Source organism: Rhinopithecus bieti, unplaced genomic scaffold, assembly GCF_001698545.2.
Source record: "Rhinopithecus bieti isolate Rb0 unplaced genomic scaffold, ASM169854v2 scaffold_15676, whole genome shotgun sequence".
Classification (NCBI taxonomy): domain Eukaryota; kingdom Metazoa; phylum Chordata; class Mammalia; order Primates; family Cercopithecidae; genus Rhinopithecus; species Rhinopithecus bieti.
The window spans coordinates 1645126-1668952 of record NW_016809194.1 but is presented as its reverse complement, the minus strand read 5'-3'; the positions used below and the strand labels follow the sequence as shown (position 1 = coordinate 1668952).

The following is a 23827-nucleotide window of genomic DNA, read 5'->3' as shown; positions in this document are numbered from 1 at the left end:
AAATTTCTAAATGGAATACAGCATTAGAAGAGTGAAGCAAGTACAAAAGCTAGAGAGATAATATTGGCTCAGATCCTCAAAGGCCTCATATATCATTCCAAAAAATAAGTTTGTATTGTACTTTGTAAGGAAAGGGAAGCCAGATTTCATAGGAAAACTATAAAATAAAACTGGTATCTTAGAAAAATCATTCTAGTAGCTGACAAATGAGACAAGTACAAAATGTTTTCTCTTATCTTTGAGAGAACATATCCACAACCATTTACCTCCACAGATAAAGTGAAACACACCTTGGCAGTAGACAGTGTAGTTTTTTCTGGAGAAGCTTCTTCATCAGAGTCATCATGATGACTTCTTCTCTTTTCCATATTAAATCTGCGGTGACTCTCTGAAGGTAGTAATGATCGAAATGATTGTTCTTCTATTTCATCTTCTGTCATGGATTCATCAAATTTCAGAGAATATTCTGTTGCAATAGATGTTGAGTCTAAAAGAATATGGAGAAAGTAGATTTTATTATTATAACTGTTCTCAGTAGGTATTCAATTAGTAGCCCTTTGCCTCTTTATGGGACAATCCAACATAAATTCATAAAACTGATCACTAAAAAATAGACATGAAATATTAAAATTCATTTGCCTTACAAGCAAGGAAAAAACTTCTAAAAATACCTAGAAATATTAGGTTAAGAAATATAAAGATTAATGTTGCAAAAAATTTAGAGAGCTCTTACAAATCAATTAGAAAACCACTAATGCACCTATAGAAAAATGAAAAAAGGTCAGATCAGATGCTTTACAAAGCAAATATAAATAGTAAAAGCGAAAACTGTTTAACATTACTATCAATCAAAGAAATGCAAGTAAAAATATCTTTTTAAAAAACTCATTAATTCCAAGTTTAATTAGAATATGACAGATCTTTCAGGCTGGTTCCTGTGTGCCTTTGACATGGTTTTTTTTGTTTGTTTGTTTGTTTTTATTGAATATTTCTTCACTTTCTGGTACTACAAGATACTCCAGGCTCAAATTGTATTTTCCCTACAGCCCTAGAATCAGCCATTTCTCCAAAAAGCTTATTTATTTTATTAAGGAATGATACTTAGAAACCACAATCTAGGGGCCAGGCACAGTGGCTCACACCTGCAATCCCAGCATTTTGGGATGCCAAGGTGGGAGGATCCCTTGAGGCCAGGAGTTTGAGACCAGCCTGGGTGACAGAGCAAGACCCCATCTCTTAAAAAAATCAGAAAGAAAGAAAGAATTTGTAGGCACTAGTTGTCCTTGTTACCACGGGTGTATCACTGCTTCTGCACTTGCTCAGTGGACAGAGCTAGGTAATATATGGATGTATATTAATCCATGTATACATGTGTGTGCACACACGCACACAATTACAATTGCTTTTGTATCCATCCAGTCAGCCAGTTAAACATGAATTCATACTTATGTCTACGATCCAGTACCAGAGTTCATTCTAGTCTTCCTTTCTTGTGTACCTTCCCTTCCAACACCGAGAAACACGGCTCTCACCATCCAACACTCATTTACTTATTTGTTCAAACCCAATATATATGTAAAGTACTGTCAACCTGTACCCCCGTGAAAAACTATTATCCAACTAGAGTATAGGTTTATGTACCATTCCTTTTGTATTAGGCTTATATTAATAGTTTCCACTCAAGACACCATTTTCCAAAGTTACTTACTTAGGTCAGCTCTTTTCCCCTAACTGCTTCAATGTCATTATGCCATATATTTGTAATACAGTTAGATCCATTTATCGCAGGCTGCGTTCCATTTTGGGATCTCCCAATATCCTGATTCATGTGTGTGTTTGCATGATTAGTTCACAGATACTAAAATTTACTCATTGTGATACACAGTTCCAAGGTTTTGACAAATACACAGCATCATACAGAACATACATACATACAGAACAACTACTCTTATGTAACAGTTCCTTCACCCTAAACGTCCCTCCATGCATCCTCTTCCCCCTAATGCCTAGAAACCAACTTTTTCCATCTCTTTAGTTGTGCCTTTTACAGACTGTCATATAAATTGAACCATATAATAACAGATAGACTTTTGCGGCCTGCTTTTTCACTTAGTGAAATTCACTTAAAATTCGTCCAAGTGCGCACCCTTCAAAAGCTCCCCTGGTAGAGGGGAGGTCTGGTAGAGTGCAGGACTGTAAAATTTGTCCATGTTGTTGCATGAATCAAAAGATTATTCCTTTTAATAGCTGAATAGTATTTCATTGTATGGATGTACCAGTTTATCCATTCCCCTAGTAAAGGACATCTTGATTGCTTCTAGTTCTTAGCAATTATGAACATGCTGCTATGAACATCAGTATATAGGTTTTTATGTAGACGTAAATTTTCAGATCACTCGGTAAATACCCAGGCATGTGATTGCTGGATTGTATGGTTAAGTCTTATAAGACACTATGAAACTATCTTCCACGGTGACCATATAATTTTCCATTCTCACCAGCAATGTATGCAAGTTCCTGTTGCTCTGCATCCTTGTCACCAATTTATTATTATCCGTTTTTCTGATAGTCATTCTAGTAATATGTTATGGTATCCTGTGATTTCAATTGTAATTTCTTTAATGATATATGCGGTTGAAGACTTTTTCCTGTGTCTATGTGCCATCTGCATATTTTCTTCAATAAAGTATCTGTTCAGATCTTCTGTACATTTAAAAAATTGAGTTGTTTTTGAACAACTATTATTGAATTTTTTTTTTTTTGAGACAGAATCTCACTCTTGTTGCCCAGGCTGGAATGCAGTGGCACAATCTCGGCTCACTGCAACCTCCACCTCCAAGGTTTGAGCAATTCTGCTTCAGCCTCCTGAGTAGCTGAGACTACAGGTACGTACCACCATGCCCAGATAATTTTTGCATTTTTAGTAGAGATGAGGTTTCACCATGTTAGCCAGGCTGGTCTCGAATTCCTGACCTTAGGTGATCTGCCTGCCTCAGCCTCCCAAAGTGCTGGGATTTCAGGTATGAGCCACCACACCCCGCCTTCTATTATTGAGTTTCGAGAGTTCTTTACATATTCTAGATAGAAATCCTTTATCAAATATGTGATTTGCAAATATTTTCTCCCAATCTGTGGCTTGTCTTTTCATTCTCTTCACAAAGTCTTTCACAGAGTGGAAGTTTTAAAATTCTGATAAAGCACAATTCATCAATTTTTTCTTTCACAGATCATACCTTGAGGTGTTACATACCTGAGAAGTCATCACCAAACCAAATGTTGCCTAGATTTGTATTTTCTCCTACGTAAGAGGTTTTTAAGGGTTTCGTTCTTTGGATAGTGGCTGCCCTGTGAATTCTAGCTGTCTTGGCTTCTTCAGTTTCCTAACTCAATTTCCTCAACTCAAGAAGACCACTGGGCTCCATGCTCTGCAGTCTGGAAACTCCCTAGGCAGTAAACTGGTAGAACTGTAGCACTCATTTGTTTCCAGTCTCTCATGAATCAACACAATTCACTGCCTGAGGCCCACTGTCTTAAAAATAGTTACTTCATGTTTTGCCTGATATTTTACTTGCTTTAAGAGGGAAGCAGGCTGGGCACAGTTGCTCACACCTGTAATCCCAGCACTTTGGGAGGCCAAGGAGGGCAGATCATGAGTTCAGGAATTCGAGACCAGCCTGACCAGTATGGTGAAACCCCGTCTCTACTAAAAATACAAAAATTAGCCAGGCGTTGTGGCGCATGCCTATAATCCCAGCTACTCAGGAGGCTAAGGCAGGAGAATTGCTTGAACCCAGGAGGCGGAGGTTCCTGTGAACTGAGATCATGCCACTGCACTCCAGCCTGGTGACAGAGCAAGATTCTGTCTCACACAAAAAATTAAAAAATAAATAAAAAATAAAAAATGAAAAAAAAGAGGGTAAGCAAATCTAGTCCCTGTTGTTCCATCATGGCCAGAAGTAGCAGCAGTCCAACTAATACATTTTTGTTTTTGTATTTCTGCTAGTCAAGTAAAGCACTGGGCAAGTAATTCAATATTGTTTAAAGAAGTTAAATAAAGTCACTGTTCATGATATTTTAAAATAGTCACTTGAAAATTATTTATTCACTGTTATTGGAAGCCCAGGCACCATGGTACAAACAAGTCACACATGGTTACTGTGTTTCTTTCTAAGGTTTACAAATATTATCTACAATTAAATTTGTCATCAGTGCTTTAGTCAGAAACACTATATTATTCATGAGATTAAGTTTAGTAAATATTAACGAAATAAAGTTAGAAATCTCCTCAGCTAAGTATCCAAATATATCACTTTTCATGTCTACATTCCAAAATACTAGAACACAGTTGCAGTCAAGTTGTCTGCCACTTTATTTATTTATTTAATTTTTTTTTGAGACAGGGTCTTGCTCTGTTGCCGAAGCTGGAGTGCTATGGCTCAATCATAGCTCACTGTAGACTTGATTCCTAGGCTAAAGTGATTCTCCCATCTCAGCCTCTCACATACTAGGACCAGAGGCTGTGCCACCAAGCCTGGCTAATTTTTAATTGTTTTGTAGAGACAGGGGTCTCCCTATGTTTCCCTGGATGGTTTCAAACTCCTAGGCTCAAGCAATTCTCCCACCTCAGCCTCCCAAAGTGCTGGAATTACTGGCATGAGCCACCGCATACAGCTTATTTGCTACTTTATAACAAGGATCACCTTTCCTCTGGTTTCCAAACAAATGGTTACACATTTATTTGCAAAGAAAGTTACCTTTTTCATCAGGAAGAGATGGAACGCTATCACTTTGTAGAGAATCATCTGCAGCAGTCTGAACCTGTTCATCAATGGAACTCTCTATCTTTTCACCATTAAGTTTCTTCTCATTTTCCTGACAAGATGGAACTGAAGGACTTTCTTGGCGGCTATTACCACTACTGCTTCTTTTTATGGATACATGGAAACAATAACAACAAAATTAACAAAATAAGAATTACAGCTTCAAAGTAAACTTATTTGGCCAAATGACTGTACTTTATAGTCAAGATAAAAATGAAGAAAGATGTAATATAAAACAGAAAAAGCGAAGTAACATAAGTCTGAGAATATTTTGGAAAAGATGAGAAAGATGAGTAGGAGAGAGAGGTTTTGCGTTTGAATAATCATAATAGGCAGTGTTGCTAGGTTATCACTCCCTTTTTTCCCTTCGCTTCGAAATCAAACTTCTGGGAAAGGGAGCTACTGCTCACTGTTTCTACTTCTTTACTTTTCATTAACATCACGGTTTATCACAACCTGCTTCCATCCCAACTGCTCTACTAAAACTATTCTGAATAAGCTTTATCTATACTTTGAATTGCTAAATCCAATAGATAATTTATTGCTTTGCAACATTAGATGTTGACAATATCTCCTTTAAAAGCTCTACTTGCTAAACAAAATACAGTAAAAGGTTAGGATAATCTGGATGAAAGCTTTTTGTGGACTTTCTATTATTCTTGCAACTTTTCTGTAAGCTTGAAATCATGTCAACATTCTTATATCCTATGACTTTACTCTCACCTGCTTCTCTTCCCAACTCTAACAAGCTTTCCTTGTTTCTTTCATTTGCTTTAAATTTTTCTGTCTTTCCTTAAATTAATGGTTTTGTTTTGGTCCTTTTCTAACTTTTTTTTTTTGAGAAGGAGTCTCACTCTGTTGCCCAGGCTGGAGTGCAGTGGCACGATCTTGGCTCACTGCAACCTCCACTTCCCGGATTCAAGAGATTATCCTGCCTCAGTCTCCCGAGTAGCTGGGATTACAGGCATGTGCCACAACACCCAGCTAATTTTTTTTTGTATTTTTAGTAGAGATGGGGCTTCGCCATGTTGGCCAGGCTGGTCTCCAACTCCTAACCTCAGATGATCCACCCGCCTCGGCCTCCCAAAGTGCTGGTATTACAGATGTAAGCTACCACGCCGGCCCTCTTTCTATTTTATACTACATGTTCTCCTTGGGCAATCTTAACCATAACTTCAACTACTATCACTTAGAGTGAGTCTCAAATTTGTATCACTATCTTTGACCTTTCCTTGATTTTAAGCTTCAAGTGTTGAAATGCCATGTGAACTTCTGATTTTGGCTATTCCTCAGCCAACAAACTAAGCATATATTCCCCCAAGTGTTTTCCTTTCTCCTTCTTACATTTCTTGGTTTATTCATTCATTACACAAGCCGGGTTAATATACTTAGGATCCTCAGCATATACTTATTTCTTCTTCCAAATTTCCCTTGCTGCTCTGTCTGCCTAACGACCTACAGAATTAAAGAATCAGTTCAAGTGTTATTTCTGAGAAGACTGCATGGACGCCACCCCTACTCTCAAGGAAGCTTTGGTCACTTCTGTCCCTGTGTTCATACTTTTTTGTGTGTGTATATTTCTATGATAATACCTATCAGAATATAATGCTATTGTTTGGTTTAATAAGTTTTTTGAAAAGATAAATCTTCTAATAAAGCAATAAGGTAAAAGATGTAATGCAGCACACAGTAAGGGACTTTCAAGTCAGAAGGACATGGGGTTGAATCCCAATTCTACCAATTGCCAGCTATGTGCTAATCATTCACTCAGTAAATTTGTAGTAGATTGCCTATCATGTGCTAGGTACTTTGCTAAGTTCTGATGATACAAGTATGCATGGTCCCCCCTTAAGATGGCTATAATAAAAAACACAACAAGCATTGGTGAGGATTGTAGAAAAATTTTACGTAGTGGGAAAATAGTATAAAATGCTGCAGTTACTTTGGAAAATAGTTTTGCGGTTCTTCAAAAAGTAAAACATAGAGCTACCGTACATGATCCAGCAATTCCATTCCTAAATATATACTCGAGAAATGAAAACATATCCACACAAAAGGTTGTATGTGAATGTTCACAGCAGCATTACTTACAATAGTCAAAAAGTGGAAACAACCCGAATGTCCACCAACTGATGAATGGATAAATAAAATGTGGGATAGCCATGCAATAGAATATAATTTGGCCATATAAACAAAGTAGTGATACATGCTACAACATGCATGAAACTTGAAAACATCATGCTAAGTGGAAGAAGTCAGTCACAAAGGGCCACATACTGTAATGATGCCATTTATATAAAAATCCAGAATAGGTAAATCCATAGAAAATGGAGACAGGAAATAGTGGTTGCCAGAGGAGGGTACAGGGAGTAACTGCTAATGGTTACTGAGTTTCTTTCTGGGGTGATGAAAATGAAGCCCTCAATGAACTTCTAGTCTAGAATGTAACTGACTAACAAAGAAACATGTACACATAGGGTGGTCAAGACTGTCACAGCTATACTCATTGTGCTGTAGGAGAACACTTAGGTGAGAGCTAAAGCAGATGGGGTAGCACTGATTCTTGAAAGGTAAGTAAAAGTAAACTAAATAAAATGAGACAGGGGATGGTCTAGAAAGAAGGTATATCATATGCAATGGCACAGAAGACAGAAAGCAGGGTTCTTCTAGACAACTGGAAATAGTGAGAATGAATGGAGTATAGTAAAAGAGGAAATGCCAAGAGATGGGGCTAGAGATGGACCAAAGGCTCAATTATAAAGAAAGTTTTTATGCCAGGATAAATAATTTGGACCTTAATTTGAATCTTCTGAGGGAATACTAAAGATTTCAAATAGGTGAATAACCAAATTGGCTAGAAATTTTAAAAAAATCACTCTGGTTATCATGTGGCTAATGAATAGAGTGGAGAAAGATCAGAGGATGAGGACAAGTATTAGGAGTTCACCACAGTAATCCAGATGATAGTTGACATGAAGTTACAGTGAAGGTGTCAGTAAAGGTTAAATGAAAGTCAGATACTTTCAGAGACATAATAGCTACTCAATAACTTTTGGTACTTTTCCCACATTTTCACGTCTTTTAGTTTCATTATTTAATTTTTTAAATTGGTGTTTTACTATACTTGACAATGTCAGTATATTACCTGTAAAAATGCTGTAAAGTAGCCTCTAAAATCTTCTAATCCGAGATGGAACCATAATTGAAAGCTATAGCCATTCATATCACACTAACTACCAATGACAAGCTATTCAATTTTTTTTTTTCTTTTGAGATGGAGTCTCACTCTGTCACCCAGGCTGGAGTGCAGTGGTGCAATCTTGGCTCGCTGCAACCTCTGCCTCCCTAGTTCAAGAGATTCTCGTGCCTCAGCCTCCTGAGTAGCTTACAGGATTACAGGCACACGCCATCACCCATGGCTAATTTTTGTATTTTTCGTAGAGATGGGGCTTCACCATGTTGGCCAGGCTGGTCTTGAACTCCTGACCTCAGGTGATCTGCCCACCTCAGCCTCCCAAAGTGCTGGAATCATAGGCGTGAGCCACCGCACCCGGCCTATTCAATATTTTTTGTAACAATAAAAATTTGTAACATCAGGAAATATGAATGTCAGCAAGGAAATGTACAATAAACACAGTCTTTGAAGGCAGATAAATTAAGGTGCAATTCCTTGATGTATCATTATTTATGTGACCTTGAATGGGTTTCTTAACATCTCCATGAGCCTCAGTTTCCTAACCTATAAGGATAATACCATCTGCCTTGGAAGGCTGCTGTGAATATTATATGCAGGAAGAACAATTTATACAATGCTTATACAATGTAGGTTCTCAAGGAACAGTAGTTACATTATTACACGGACCAACTATTTTGTAAATTGGCTAATTAGGGAAGCCAGCACTTTGAAGGGAACACACTGTTCTATTTAAATAAACAATATTAAGAAATCAAAGAAAGCAATGTTTAAGCCATTTATCAGCGTTTACTAAACTGTACTGACAAATCAAACTGTCTTCACCTTCTATCATGATTCTTGTATCCTGAAGACTCAGAATAACTATCGTATGAAGGGGAATACTTTTGATGCTTTGAGTCAAGGGTCCCTTCTTTCCTCCGGGAGAGTGAAACAGATGGACTTTTCCTACAAATAAAATAAAAACTGATTAAACATTCAAAGTCTTTAATAATGGAAAGATTTTAAGTATTGCTTAATAGCAATATGACATAAAATCTTGAACAAATAGATATTATAAAATAACTTACAACACATTAAAGAATGTCTTCTGTTTTACTAAGGAAGTAAACACAAATCACTCCTAGTATCAATAAATGTAAACAGAGACTTAAAATCTAAGAATTAGAAACAGTCAAAATATGATTAAGAAAAACACACACACACAAATATGGTAATGTCACCCAGTTCTGCCAAAAATAATCTCTTTAATGACTTCATTGCTCCTAGAATAAACTCCAAAATCCTAAGTCCGCAAGGTCCTATACCATGATCTGATCCCTGCATCATCTCATACCATCTTCTTTGCTCTCTGCCTCCAGCCACAATGGTCTTTATTTCTTTTCTTAAATATGCCATGTTCCTTCTTCCTTCAGGGCTTTTCATCAACCTATTCTTTACCTCCTTTACATTACTAACTCCTCATTTATTAGATTGCACCATAAGCTTTACCACAAGCTTTATTTCCTCAGGAAAGCCTCCTCTGACCTGCTGGCACCCCCAGGCTATTCAAATTCCTGTGTTACATATCTCTGAGACATGTGTTCCTTTCTTTCATAACACTTAAATTAGTGTATAAGTATTCATTCACTTAACTGAATATTTGAGTAATATTTATCTTCCCTACTAGATTATGCCCATAACTGTATTCCCAACCAAAACTAATGCCTATGACAACAAATACTCATCATTAAACCTAATAGACAGTCATTATATATTTGCTGAATGAATGAATATTAACCTATCTGTTTCAGTTCTGGTCCTCAGCTGTTTCACGAAGTCTGGAAGGTGCTGCCGTTGGTGGTCATACAGTATTGCAAGGGGAGCTCCTGAAGCCATGACAGCATCTGAGATATGAGTTCTAGTCAACTCTGCCATCTAAACATGAACACACACCAGAAAGGCAAATGTATTAAAAGGTAAGGTCACAGAACTGAGAAGGAGCATAGTGTCTTGGAAAGAAAGATCACTGACTTGAGAGCAAGCAAATTCTGCCACTAACAGACGAAATACTGTGGACAAGTCATTTAGCCTCTTTAAGTCTCAACAGCTTCATCTTGTAAAAACAGAGTTGGACTACACGATTTCTAAGGTTTCACCTAGCTATAACAATCTATGAATTAGATAGAAAACCTTTTAAAGCATATCATAAGCAGTAATAAGCCAAAAATTAAATCTTCCTTCAAGAATCAATTTAATTACTACTTCCTTTCTAACTCTTTGCTGACCAACAGGTCAAGTACATTTCCCTACTCTTAACCACTACTGCAAGTGCTGCATGTACTATTCATTCGGTATTTGTTCAAGCACTACTTTGAGCTATTCCTTTTACTAATGACTTATAAAGTGTTTTGAAATTTTTGTTAATGTTGTCTACATTAAAATTTTCTTGAGAAAGGAGACTCAGTTCTATACTAAAACGTACAACTCCATAATACTCAACATATAGTAGGTTCATGGATTTCCAATAACTAAGTCATTTTACAAATAGTACTAACTTTTGGTTTAAAAACGTGTAACTGCTAAAATAAAGTGAAACTGTATCAATTATGAATTGTGATATCCTATGTAGAGACAGCAATAAAACTACTTCTGGCTATCCCCCTGTTATAGAAAAGACAGTAACTAATATCATTCTGGGTAAAAATGAAACATCTTCACACAAAGCAGATCAGTGGTTCCCCAGGACTGAGATTAGGGACTGGTTGCAAAGAGACATGAGGAAACTTTTTGAAGTAACAGAAATATGCTATTTCTGGATTGTGGTGATGGTTATAGGGAGATATGTGTGTGTGTGTATATGTGTGTGTGTGTGTGTGTGTGTGTGTGTGTGTGTGTGAGAGAGAGAGAGAGAGAAAACTCACCAAACTGCATACTTAAAATGGGTACATTTTATTGCTTATAAATTATACATCAATAAAGTTGATACTTTTCTAAAAAGCTTATTACCAGAGGGCAGAAATGTAGAGCTCTTCATCTTTTTTCTGCCTCTGTAACATTCACATGTACAACACACCACAATCAATGGTGCCTCTTACTTCGATAGGGTATGGCCCCCACTAAAAGTCACTAATTCAAAGTATGCATTTACTAAGATATTAGAAACCCATTACTGAAGACCAAAGTTACTCAGATTGACTAAAAAGAACTAAAAAGAGGAGGGTTCTCAATGGCATCTACCTCACAGATTTGACGTGCTGCATCTGTGGTGAGGCGAGCGGTCTCTGACTGCTGAGCTGCTATTTTACATGTTGCTTCCTGTAGGACTTCAGTTACTTCGTGTTGTGATTTAACCACCTGCTGTAATGATTCTGCATGGACCTTTAAATAAAAGGGGTTTAAAAAAGAAGTTATGTTTTAGTTTCCTTGCCTCCCAAATTAATTTTAATTTATAAATTTATTTCATGTCTTATTTGTAGTAAAAAACACTTTACTACAATCCAGATTTCATGATTTAAGTCTTAACTCCACTGTTCACAAGTTACTGTATCTGTGGATAAGTAAATACAACGTACCTCAGCTGCCATTTCCCTAAACTGGAAATGAGTCTTGACAGTGTATTTCAGAAGGTTGTAACAAAAATCAAATGACATGGAATTATTCCACAAAAAGTACTAAAACTTTATTTTATATATATATATATACATATATATTCTCCCATATAATTAAAAGAATGCTAAAGTAATTTCTAAGATACAAATTTAGGTTTAAAAAATAAGAACCTGCTGCAAAATAAGTTACCTGAGCTGCTTTGTTTCGGGTTTCTTCTAATTGTCTCTGACTCTCCAGAGCCTCTTGTTCAGCCTTCAGTTTCAAGAGGGCCAAGTCTCTTTCATGGCGTTGCTGTTGTGCCTTCAAAGTAATGATCAAATGTTAATTCTCAAATACTAAACTATTTTAACACAGTGACTATAACACATACCATGCTCTCTTACTAATACAAATCATTTGAAGCAACTAATTAGAACCAAAAGGAAAGACAGTAAAAAGAATAGTCAACAGCCACTTACCATTTATCAAAATATTTAATGACCACCTCCCATGTGCTAAATAATGTAGTAATATAAAAAATTTCCCGTGCATATAGGACTAAGAATTAATATCAAAAAGCTGGTTAGAAAGCAAAGGCTATAGCACCCAACTTTTGGAAGAGATAAAAAAATGTCTTATGTGTAAAATAAAATAATGCCTCACATCTCACAATTTTATGATTCTTTTATTTTGACTTTGAAGTAGTAGTTTCATTAAAAAAAAAAGATGTCTCCATATAAGGTTTCCTTGTCACCAGGACCTTTTCTTACCACAATTCCACACAATGTTATCTATAAATATATATATATTTTTTCATCTCCTTTGAAATAGTGCTAAATAATAGAGGTTTTCAAAAGGTGGTAAGGGCTGGGCGCAATAGCTCATGTCTGCAATCCCAGCACTTTGGGAGGCCAAGATGGGAGGATCACTTGAGGCCAGGAGCTCAAGACCAGCCTGGTCAACATAGTGAGACCCCCCATCTCTATTTTTTTTTTTAATTAAAACAAAACAAAAGAAAACAAAAAATGGTCGTAAGGCTGTATGTAAGGCTGTGGTAATGCTCTGCCCAAATCTGGAAACCCAGAATTATAATGTATGTCCAAAGTGGCAGAAAACCTCAGCGCTGACTCAGATTTCAAGGTCAGCATGGCCCTCCACTACAATGAGGTCATTTCCTCAATACAATGATTCTCAACAAAGTTGGCATTAGTCCCTCCCCACCCTCTACCAGGAAACATCTGGAAATGTCCAGGGAGTTTCTGCTGTTACAATGATTGGACAACACTACTGCTATTTAGCAGGAGGAGGGCAGGAATGATGGGATCTCTGCAAAGTATGGGAACAGTACCACACCAAGAACTGTCTGACAAGTCTTTTGGGAAGAACAAATGGAAAAGGAAACTGAAAAAAAAAAAAAAAAAGCATCAAAAATCATAAAACATGTGGGAATAAATTTTAAAATGTATAAGACCTTTACAATGAAAAGAGTAATACTAATGAGAGAAATAGTCAAAGATTTAAATAAATAGAAAAATATATCATGTTTATGAATTAGAAAAGGCAACACTGTTAAGATGTGAATTCTCCCCAGACTCACTGATCTATAGATTCAATACCATTCTAATCAAAATCCTATCAGGCTTTTTTTTTTTGTAGAAACTGACAAACTGATTCTAAAAGTTACATGGAAATGTAAAAAACCTAGAATAGCCAAAATCATCTTTGAAAAAAAGAAACAAAGTTGGAAGAATTATGTCTTGATTTCAAGACTCACTAAAAAAACCACAGTAATAAAGACAATATGGTACTGACATTACGGATAGATGAATAGATCAATGAAAAATGAGTCTAAATATAGATCTACACAAGGCCGGGCGCGGGGGCTCACGCCTGTAAATCCCTAGCACGGGAGGCTGAGGCAGGCGGATCACAAAGGTCAGGAGATCCGAGACCGCGGTGAAACCCCGTCTTCTACTAAAAATACAAAAAATTAGCCCGGGGTGGTGGTGGCACCTGTAGTCCCAGCTACTCAGGAGGCTGAGGCAGGAGAATGGCGTGAACCTGGGAGGCGGAGCTTGCAGTGAGCCGAGATCGCGCCATTGCACTTCCAGCCTGGGCCACAGAGCGAGACTCCGTCTCAAAAAAAAAAAAAAAAAAGAAAGAAATAGATCTACACATTAATTGATTACTTAAATCATTGGATAAAGGCATTAAGGTTAATTTAAGTCTTTTTAATAAAATGGTGCTGGAACAATTGAATATCCATATTAGAGAAAAATAAACTTTGACTCTCTTCCTCACATCAAATCCCAAAATTAACTTGAGAAGGATTACACACTTAAATATGAAAGCTAAAATTATAAAGCTTTTGGGAAAAAAACATAAGAGAATGTTAGGATATCTTGGTATCCTAGTGTAGGATTTCTTTCTTTCCCTTCCCCTCCCCTCCCTCCCTCCCTCCCTTCCTTTTTTTGAGACACGGTTTGACTCTGGAGTCCAATGGCACAATCTTGGCTTACTGCAACCTCTGCCTCCTGGACTCAAGCGATTCTCCTTCCTTAGCCGACCCACCCCCCGGGCCCACAAGTAGCTGGGACTACAGGCATACACCACCGTGGACGGCTAATTTTTGTATTTATAGTAGAGACGGGATTTCACCATGTTGCCCCGGCTGGTCTTGAACTCCTAAACTTAAGTAAGCTGTCTGCCTTGGCCTCCCAAAAAGTCCTGGGATAACAGGCATGAGCCACCACAGTCAGCCCAAAGATTTCTTAGAAAATGAAAGGTACTACCACAAAAGAAAGCAACTAAAAACTGGATTTCATCAAAATTTAAAACTTCTATTTCTCAAAGACACAGTTTAAAAAGTGAAAAGATAAGCCAAGACCTGGAATACAATATTTCCAATACATCTGAAAAGGACTTGTTTCCAGAATATATGAACAACTCCTATAAATCAATAATTAAAAAGACAACCCCATAATGAAGGGTGTAAAAGATTTGAACAGATATTCACAAAAGAATGCTCAATAAATACACAAAAAGACAATCAGTCTCATCAGTAACAAGAGAAATGCAAATGACAACCACAATGAGATACTACTTCACACTCAATAGAATGACTGAAATAAAAGACTGATAATACCAAATGATAGCAGGAATACAGACAACTGGAATTTTCCTATATATTACAAGAGGGTAAAGTGTTACAACCATTTTGGAAAACTGTACAGCAGTTTCTTAGAAAGTTTCATATACTTGACCCAAGCAATTCCACTCCTAGGTACTTATATAAGAAAAATGAAAACATATGTAGTATGCATAGAGTTGTTTAAAAATGTTCATAGCAGGAATATTCACAACAGCCAAAAGCTAGAAATAATCCAAATGTACATCAATAGGAAAACTGACAAATTGTGATATTAATGGAATATTACTCAGCAAAAAACAGAAAACAAAAAACTACTGATAAAACAATATGGATAACTCTTAAATTGATATTGAAAATAAGCTAAACACAGAGTTCAAAGTCCACTTCCTTTTATACAAAGTTCTAGAACAGGCAAAAATAAACTATGGTGCCAGAAATCAGAATAGTAATTGCCTTTGGAAGGGGGAGTAATTGAAAATGGGCATGAGTCAACTTTCTGGGGTAACAACTTAAGGGTTGTATATCTTGATTAGGGTGGTTCTTACACAGGTAATATACACTGGTCAAAACGCATCAAAACTGGGCTGGGCGCGGTGGCTCACGCCTGTAATCCCAGCACTTTGGGAGGCCGAGGCAGGTGGTTCACGAGGTTAGGAGATTGAGTCCATCCTGGCTAACATGGTGAAACTCCGTCTCTACTAAAAATACAGAAAATTAGCTGGGCATTGTGGCGGGCGCCTGTAGTTCCAGCTACTAGGGAGGCTGAGGCAGGAAAATGGTGTGAACCTGGGAGGCAGAGCTTGCAGTGAGCAGAGATCGTGCTACTGCACTCCAGCCTGGGCAACAGTGAGACTCTGTGTCAAAAAAAAGCAAAACAAAACAAAACAAAAGAAACCTCATCAAAACTGTACACTTAACATCTGTGTATTTTATACCATGTAGGTAAGAACTCAGGGTTTTGTCGTTGTTGTTGTTTTGTAAAGCAGTTCCACTAACGAAGAGTGCTTAGACCGTCTCTGGATTTTGTTTGCTAAAGAAAATCCGCATTATCCTGGCTTTCTCAAATACCCGGATTTCAGAAACTTCTCTTTTGGTACAAATAAAGCTTTTTTTTAAAAAAAAAAAAACAAACCCTCAGTATTCTCTCACCTGTCAATGAAAAGAGACAATATTAAGAATGTTTGACTAGATGATTTTTATACTGTTAACTAAGCAAAGCAGAAAACATGGAAAACAAAGTATTTGAGAGAGAATGACTTTATTATTGTTCTGCTGCCAAACACTGTATCTTTTAGTGTCCTGATAGGTTTTCCCATGACTATTTATTTACAGATGCTATATGGCAGACGATTTTTTTCTATTTGGCACAGTAGTTTAAGTCATCATTAAGACTATTTTAAATAGCAAAGAAAAAAGAAAACCACAGAAAGCTAAAAGGAAAACTCCAAAATACCTTTATGATCTGAGCTAGAGACACACTCTCCTGCTGAGCAAGCGAAATGCCTCTAACTCTTTCCACATCTGACAGTTGGCGCACCGACTCCTCAATGGCATTCAGATAACTGAGTTCTGCTGCCATACGATGATGGAGGCCAGCAGGAGAAAAGCGCTTAGAACCTGGAGGGCATGACAACGGTCAAATGGAAAAGTTAACATGAAATTACACCTCAGATTTCTAAAATCTGTCATTTTAAGAGCCAAAATCAACTTTGTCTTCCTATGTAGAAAAAACTGGGACTCAGTACAGGAATACCTTGGAGATACTGCAGGTTCAGTTCCAGACCAAAGGAATAAATATCAGAATAAAGCAAGTCACACAAATTTTTTGGTTTACCAGTGCACATAACAGTTATATTTGCACTATACTGTAGTCTAGTAAGTGTGTAATAGCATTATATCTAAAAAAATGTACATACTTTAATTTAAAAATACTGTACTGCTAAAAAATGCTGACGATCATCTGAGCCTTCAGCAAGTCCTAATCTTTTTGCTGGTGGAAGATCATACCTCAATGTTGATAGCTACTGACTGGATCAGGGTGGTTGCTGAAGGCTGGAGTGACTGTGGCAATTTCTTAAAATGAGGCAATAATGAAGTTTACTGCATCGATTGACTCTTGCTTTCACAAAAGATTTCTCTGGAGCATGTAATGCCGTTTGGTAGCATTTGACCCACTTTCTGTAAAACCTCTTTCAAAACTGGAGATAATCCTCTCAAACCCTGCCACTGCTTTATCAATTAAAGTTTATGTAATATTCTAAACCATTTTTGTCATTTCACTAGGAGTAGATTCCATCTCAAGAAACCACTTTCTTTGCTCATGCAAAAGAAGCAACTACTCATTCATTCAACTTTTGTCGTAAGACTGCAGCAATTCAGTAACATCTTCAGGATCCAATTATAATTCTAGTTCTCTTGCTATTTCTACCATATCTGCAGTTATTTCCTCCACTGAAGTTCTGAACCCCTCAAAGTCATCCATGAGGGCTGGAATCAACTTCTTCCAAGCTTCTGTTAATGTTCATATTTTGATCTCCTTCCACGAATCACAAATGTTCTTAATGGCATCTATAATGGTGAATCCTTTCCAGAAGGTGATCAATTTACTTTGCCCAAATCAGCAGAGGAATCACTATCTATGGCAGCTATAGCCTTACACAGTGCATTTCTTAAATAAGAAGACTTAAAAGTTGAAATTACTACTTGATCCATGGGTACAGAATGAATTTTGTGTTAGGGGACATAAAAACATTAATCTCCTTTTTTATGTCCTTTTTTATGTCCATCAGAGCTCTTGGATGACCAGGTGCATTGTCAATAAGCAGGAATAAATATTTTTTCAAATTCTGAAAAGAACACTTTGAAAAAAGTCTTTTTTTTCCTGGGCAGTAGGTCTCAACAGTGGGCTTAGAATACTCAGTAAACTTGAGTGCTGTAAACAGATGTGCTGTCATTCAGGCTTTGTTGTTCCATTAATACAGCACAAGCAGAGTAGATTTAGCATAATTCTTAAGGACTCTAGGATTTTCAGAATGGTAAATGAGCCTTGGCTTCAACTTTAAGTTGTCAGCTGTATTAACCCCTAAATAGTCAGCTCATCCTTTGAGCTTTGAAGCCAAGCACTAACTTCTCTCTAGCTATGAAAGTCCTAGATGACATTTTCTTCCAACATGAGGTTGTTTCATCTCGTTGAAAATCTGTTTAGTGCAGCCACTTTCATCAATTATCTTCTGGATAACTTGCTGCAACTTCTACCTCAGCACTTCTTGCTTCACCCTGCACTTTTATTTTATAGAGATGGCTTCTTTCTTTAGCCTCTGCTGCTTCTAATTTTTCTTTTGCAGCTTCCTCACCTCTCCCAGGCTTCACAAAATTGAAGAGGATTAGGGTCTTGCGCTGGATTAAGCTTTGGCTTAAAGACGCCACTGGCTTGATCTTTTATCTCAGTCCCTAAAACTTTCTCCGTATCAGCAATAAGGTTATTGTGTTTTCTTATCTATCATTCATATGATACCTTTCATTTCCTTCAAAAACTTTTTCTGGCCGGGCGCGGTGGCTCAAGCCTGTAATCCCAGCACTTTGGGAGGCCGAGGCGGGTGGATCACGAGGTCAGGAGATCAAGACCATCCTGGCTAACACGGTGAAACCCCGTCTCTACTAAAATACAAAAAAAACTAGCCGGGCCTGGCGGCGGGGCCTGTAGTCCCAGCTACTCGGAGGCTGAGGCGGGAGAATGGCGGGAACCTGGGAGGCGGAGCTTGCAGTGAGCTGAGATCGCGCCACTACACTCCAACTTGGGCCACAGAGCGAGACTCCGTCTCAAAAAAAAAAAAAAAAAAAAACAAAACAAAAAAAAAACTTTTTCTTTGCATTCACAAGTTGGCTAACTGGCACAAGAGGCCTAGCTTTTGGCATATCTTGGCTTTTGACATCCCTTCCTCACTAAGCTTAATCATTTGTAGCTTCTGATTTAAAGTGAGAGATGTGACTCTTCCTTTCACGTGAACACTTAAGAGACCATTGTAGGGTTAGTAACTGGCCTAATTTTAATATTATTGTGTCTCAGGCAATAAGGAGGACAGAGGGAGGGTTGAAGAGGGGAACAGGGTGAGTTGGTGGAGCAGTCAGAACACACACAACATCGATCCATTAAGTTTGTCCTCTTAAATGGACTGGTTGGTGGCACCTAAAACAATGATTAATGCAACAGGAACATCAAAGATCGCTAATCACAGATCGCCATAACAGATATAGTAATAATGAAAAGCTTGAAATATTGAGAGATTTATCAAAAATGTGGACACAGGGACACGAAGTGAGCGCATGCTGCTGGAAAAACGGCACTGATGAATTTGTTCAATGCCATGAGCCTTTAATTTGTAAAAAAAAAAAAAAAAAAAAAAAAAAAACACAAAACAAAACAAAACAAAACAAAAAAACCCTGCAGTCTCTGTGAAATGCAATAAAGTCAAGCACAATAAAACAAGGTATGCCTGTACAATGTACTTTACTTCTATGTGTGTGCACACGTACGTGTGTATACATACATGTGTATACATATAAACAGGAGTGCACATATGGGACATAGTTTTCAGATACGTTTTGACTAATGCTGGCTGATAAGATGGGAAAAAAATCAACATTACTGAATCTCTTGTGCTTTTCAGTATTTAATTTCTGGCAGCTTTTTAATACTTGAAAAGTAATCATATTCACTTGAAATATTTCTCTATGACTCAACTGAAAGAAAAGGAATTTTGAGAGAAAAAATTTCATATCGTATTCTAAAAATTACAATTGCATGGATCTACTTACTTGGTATTGGAGCCGCATTCTCTGTCGTTGTTCTGCTGGCAGCCAGGTTCAAATCAGTGAGAGCTGCAGTAGGCTTAAATCCTGTTATAGTTGTAGGCATTACTGATGACTTAGATCTTTCTGAAGAAGTTCCTGGAAGGTCAAACTGTAACGATTTCTGGGAACTTGGTGACAGAGGAGAAGTTGGAGTTTTCTGAGATCTTCCCTTATCTGATGAGACACTAGAAATTTTGATCCACAAAAACATTAGAGGAAGGATAAGTACTTTGTAAACCAGCTAAATCATTCAAAAGAACATATAAAAAAACTTTATCAACATTAGCTTTAAAAAGTTGTGATTTAGGCATTTATTCGTTAATACAGTCACTATGCTGAATGAATGACTATGAATATCCCTCTAATTGCTAGAATTACTGTGGGGCACAAGCATGGCACAAATCTTGTCCTAAGTACAATGGAAAGGGAGTAGCTTGATTAAACTAGCACTGAACTGTTCCCTCTACAGTGTACATATATTATGATTCACTCGTTATAGCATGAAGCAAAGTCTTCTAAAATAGACACTCTACAGCAACAAAATTGGAGCCATATATGAGTCTTAAAATACATCTCTGAAAGAGAATCAAATATTTTATGTTAAAAGGTAAGACATGGCCGGGCGCGCTCAAGCTGCTCGTAATTTCCAGCACTTTGGGTAGGCCCCGATGAGCGGGCCCCGGATCACGAGGTCTAGTGAGATCGAGAGCAGTATTCCTGGCTAACACGGTGAATACCCGCGTCTCTACTAAAAAATATCACAAAAACTAGGCCAGAGCGATGGTGGCGGGCAGCTTGGAGTCCGGCAGCTACTGCGGAGCTGAGGCATGGAGAATGGGGCGTAAACCCGGGAGGCGGAGCTTGGCAGTGAGCGTGTAGAAACCGGCCACTGCACTCCAGCTCCGGGCGACCAGAGTCAAGACTTCCGTCTCAAAAATAAAAAAAAAAAAAAAGTAAGACAAAAATTATTTGCCTTTTGTTATGAATTTTTGTTATACCCTCTTGTTAATCCAAGAGTCTCAGAAAAAATTTTCACACTATCCATCTCTAAATACTTATTTCATTTCTTTACATCTACTTGTGAATACATCTCTTTCTTGAACTTTCTAATAAGTAACATAACAGTTTGTAACAACTCTTAAGGCATTTAATTCAGTACAAGACACATTGCTAACCTTTCTTTGAAAAAGTAAGCTCATTAAAGGTATTATTTCTCATAACATCAAGCATGTTGCCTTGCACTGAATATTTATTTACTGAATAAAGTATTCAAAGATACTCTATAAAGCATTTTAGCACAGTTATATTCCCAATATACTGAAACAAGTCTGCTTTTAGCTTCTAATAAAATGATGAAATAGTTTTCAAAGGTAAAAATTTCTCTTATATCTAGTATAAAAATATTTGAATAGAAGTAGGCCTGAGAGGCACCTATGTGTTTACCTGACCCTTAATTTTCTATTGATACTTTAGATAAATACTATTTCTAACAGTCTATTTCATGCATGAAACACAAAAAGAATGATCATTTTAACAAATTTCCATTAAATATTTAAAACACAACATCAAACAAAACAAAGTACTCTGCACCTCACCTTAGGGTTTTATAAGGTGAATTTATATTTGCTTTGCACATAATATTTAGCTAGACTAGCATTTCTAAAAGTATACTTCCAATAATGTCAATAAGCTTTCCCAAAAAGAAAGAGAAAGAGCTTGGGGACAAAGAGTGACTACAGCCAAACAAGTTAAAAAAGAAAAAAAAAAAAAGGAGGTTAAACAAGTTTTGAAAATCTGGACTCCTCCTTATCAAAGCCTTATCAAAGCCTCCTTATCAAATTATTTTATCCCTGTGAATCTCCATGGGTGGGGAAGGGGAAATCTAGATTGCAGTATGGGGCATTGATGAAACTTATTTGGCTATGGATCTCATTAAGAAATGTTTAACTTTGTAAATTTTATCAAGTTAAATCATCAGAGTAATTCTTAAGGAAAGGTAAAGTTTTCTAAATTCCAAAATCACTGACAAAGAAAATAAAATTTAATTTTAAATACAGAAATAATGGCATTAATGATGCAATATGATTTGTAACATGAAAGCACTGAAAATGGTCATCTTTACGTGTCACAGTACTAGAAAAAGCCCCAAGTTCCTTTAAAAGGACAAAATAAATCCGTGTCTTCTCAGAGCCTCAATTTCCAAGATAAAACCAGTGCACAGATGAAAAGTCATATGGACAAATGAGTAGGAACTGTATAGCTAGCAACAACTGAAGGTTATTTGTAAGCAACAGACTAAGTGCATCGTATACGATATTAGAAAGAAGAAAAAAACAGTATGCAAGCTCCATAATCAGTAAGAGTGAGATTTCAAAATCGGCCTGAGTGGTCTAGTAAGTTGAGCAGAAAAGTTCAGAGGAAGAAATAATAAGACAGTAAGTATGCTAAGTAGCTGTGTTGGAAGAATGGATGAATAGATGAGAATTAAAATAGATACACAAAAGAAATGAGATAGTTTGTGGTAGCCCAGCGAAAACACTTCAAGTAGAGTTAGGCACTTAGAATTGATCTACGACCTCACAAAGTACCCTAAGCAGGGTAGCTGCTTAGTCAAAAGATTGAGCCAAGAAAACAACTGTAACAACAGCATTCAGCATAGAAAACCAGGTTGTACTAGAGGGAGAGAATTCCTGAGAAAGAGGTTGTAACAGTTTAGATGATACATGACCATATTCTAATATACAGACTAAGATTAGAGCTGTGAACAAAGCTCTGAAGTCTATTTGTAATATATACAATTTTGTAGTAGCTCAGATATGCACAGTTAAGGAGACTGCTGAGCTAAAATTCATTATATGGATTTTCTGAATATCAATTATATTATAACTTTAATTATATATGAATTACAGTATAAAGCACACATTACTTTACCTCACAGAATGTCCAGAAAGATCTTCCAAAGTGCTATCTGTATCAAGAGTATGCTCAAAATCTTTAACAGAAAGTTTGCTGCTGGTCCCAGATTTCTTTCCTTGATGGGAGCCATGTTCTACTTTTTCCTCATCAAGAAATGAGTTCTGAACATTTCCAGTGAATGAATCCAACCCTGTAAAGCAAATTTCTTATAAAGCTGATTCCCAATATCAGAAGTTATTGAGACAGATAATTGACATATAGATTTCAATAAAATAATAAAAAGTAGAAATCAGAATATTTAAAATTTGACCTATATTATATTCAAAATCTGTTTTCCATATCTAAAATAAAGCAGTTCTTCCTTCTGTCTTCATTTAAGGAAAGTGAAGTTTCTTCCATTAATTCCACTTGCTATTAATAAATCATTTTAGCTCAACTAGTAATAAAAGATAAGCATATTAAATACCAATAAAGTACTAATCTATCCCTATGAAAAGTAAGCAAAAGAATTTTTTAAAGGATAAAATCCACAGCTGGGAGAAAATCATACCAACCGCTAACTGAACTACATAATTCTTTCGAAAAGTCTATGGTAAGAACTATGTAGCCTGATTTATAAAAATACTCATATTCTCTGAGTGAGTAATTTTACTCATAGGAATATATCTTAAGGAGATGAAACAAAAATTATGCATGTTATTCAATGTGTAACTTTGTAACTCAAAGAAATTTAATCTACATTTCTAACAAGAGAACACCTGTCTAAATGACACAGATAATAGTAACCTGCACATTTATATAGAACATTGTAATTTAAATGTACTTCATATACAGTACCTTATTGCTCTTAAACATGTTATGAAATAAGTACTATATCCCCAATTTACTGATGAGGTAACTAGAGATCTATGGGGCTTAACAACTTGCTTAACAAGGTATTCTGCTCTGGTCAACAGCAGAAATAGGACACACACGCAGTCAGGTCTCCTGACTCTAGTACACTATTCATCCTGATTGTATGTTTAAACAGCAGCATGGGAAAATATTTATTATTACCTTTAAAAAAAAGCAGATTATAAAACTGCCTATAAATTTTAATAGTGGCCCCCCAAAATTTTTAATATAAAATACATATTTTATATATTATATATACTATATATGTTTATATATACACATATTTGTGTATATATACATATAAATATATAATGTGTATATATACATTAAAAGTTTTTTGTAAAAATTTATTGTAAAATTACTATACTTTATATATATACAAAAAAATTTAAGTTAAATTTTAAAGATATATATGGTTAAAGAGCAAAACAA

General features: G+C 36.5%; 1 protein-coding gene across 2 annotated transcripts in view; it reads right to left on the bottom strand.

Annotated features, from left to right (window-relative positions):
- The window catches only part of CEP350 (centrosomal protein 350), a 153387-nt gene that overhangs the window by 49800 nt on the left and 79760 nt on the right, over positions 1–23827 (bottom strand). For both annotated transcript variants that reach the window (XM_017888813.1, XM_017888814.1), the window contains exons 15-23: positions 22517–22691; positions 19550–19770; positions 16188–16351; positions 11794–11904; positions 11233–11373; positions 9794–9930; positions 8839–8961; positions 4755–4924; positions 291–487 (exon numbers count right to left, since the gene is read on the bottom strand). In XM_017888813.1, coding sequence (XP_017744302.1) covers positions 291–487; positions 4755–4924; positions 8839–8961; positions 9794–9930; positions 11233–11373; positions 11794–11904; positions 16188–16351; positions 19550–19770; positions 22517–22691 — 1439 coding nt within the window. The remainder of the gene's footprint in view (positions 1–290; positions 488–4754; positions 4925–8838; positions 8962–9793; positions 9931–11232; positions 11374–11793; positions 11905–16187; positions 16352–19549; positions 19771–22516; positions 22692–23827) is intronic.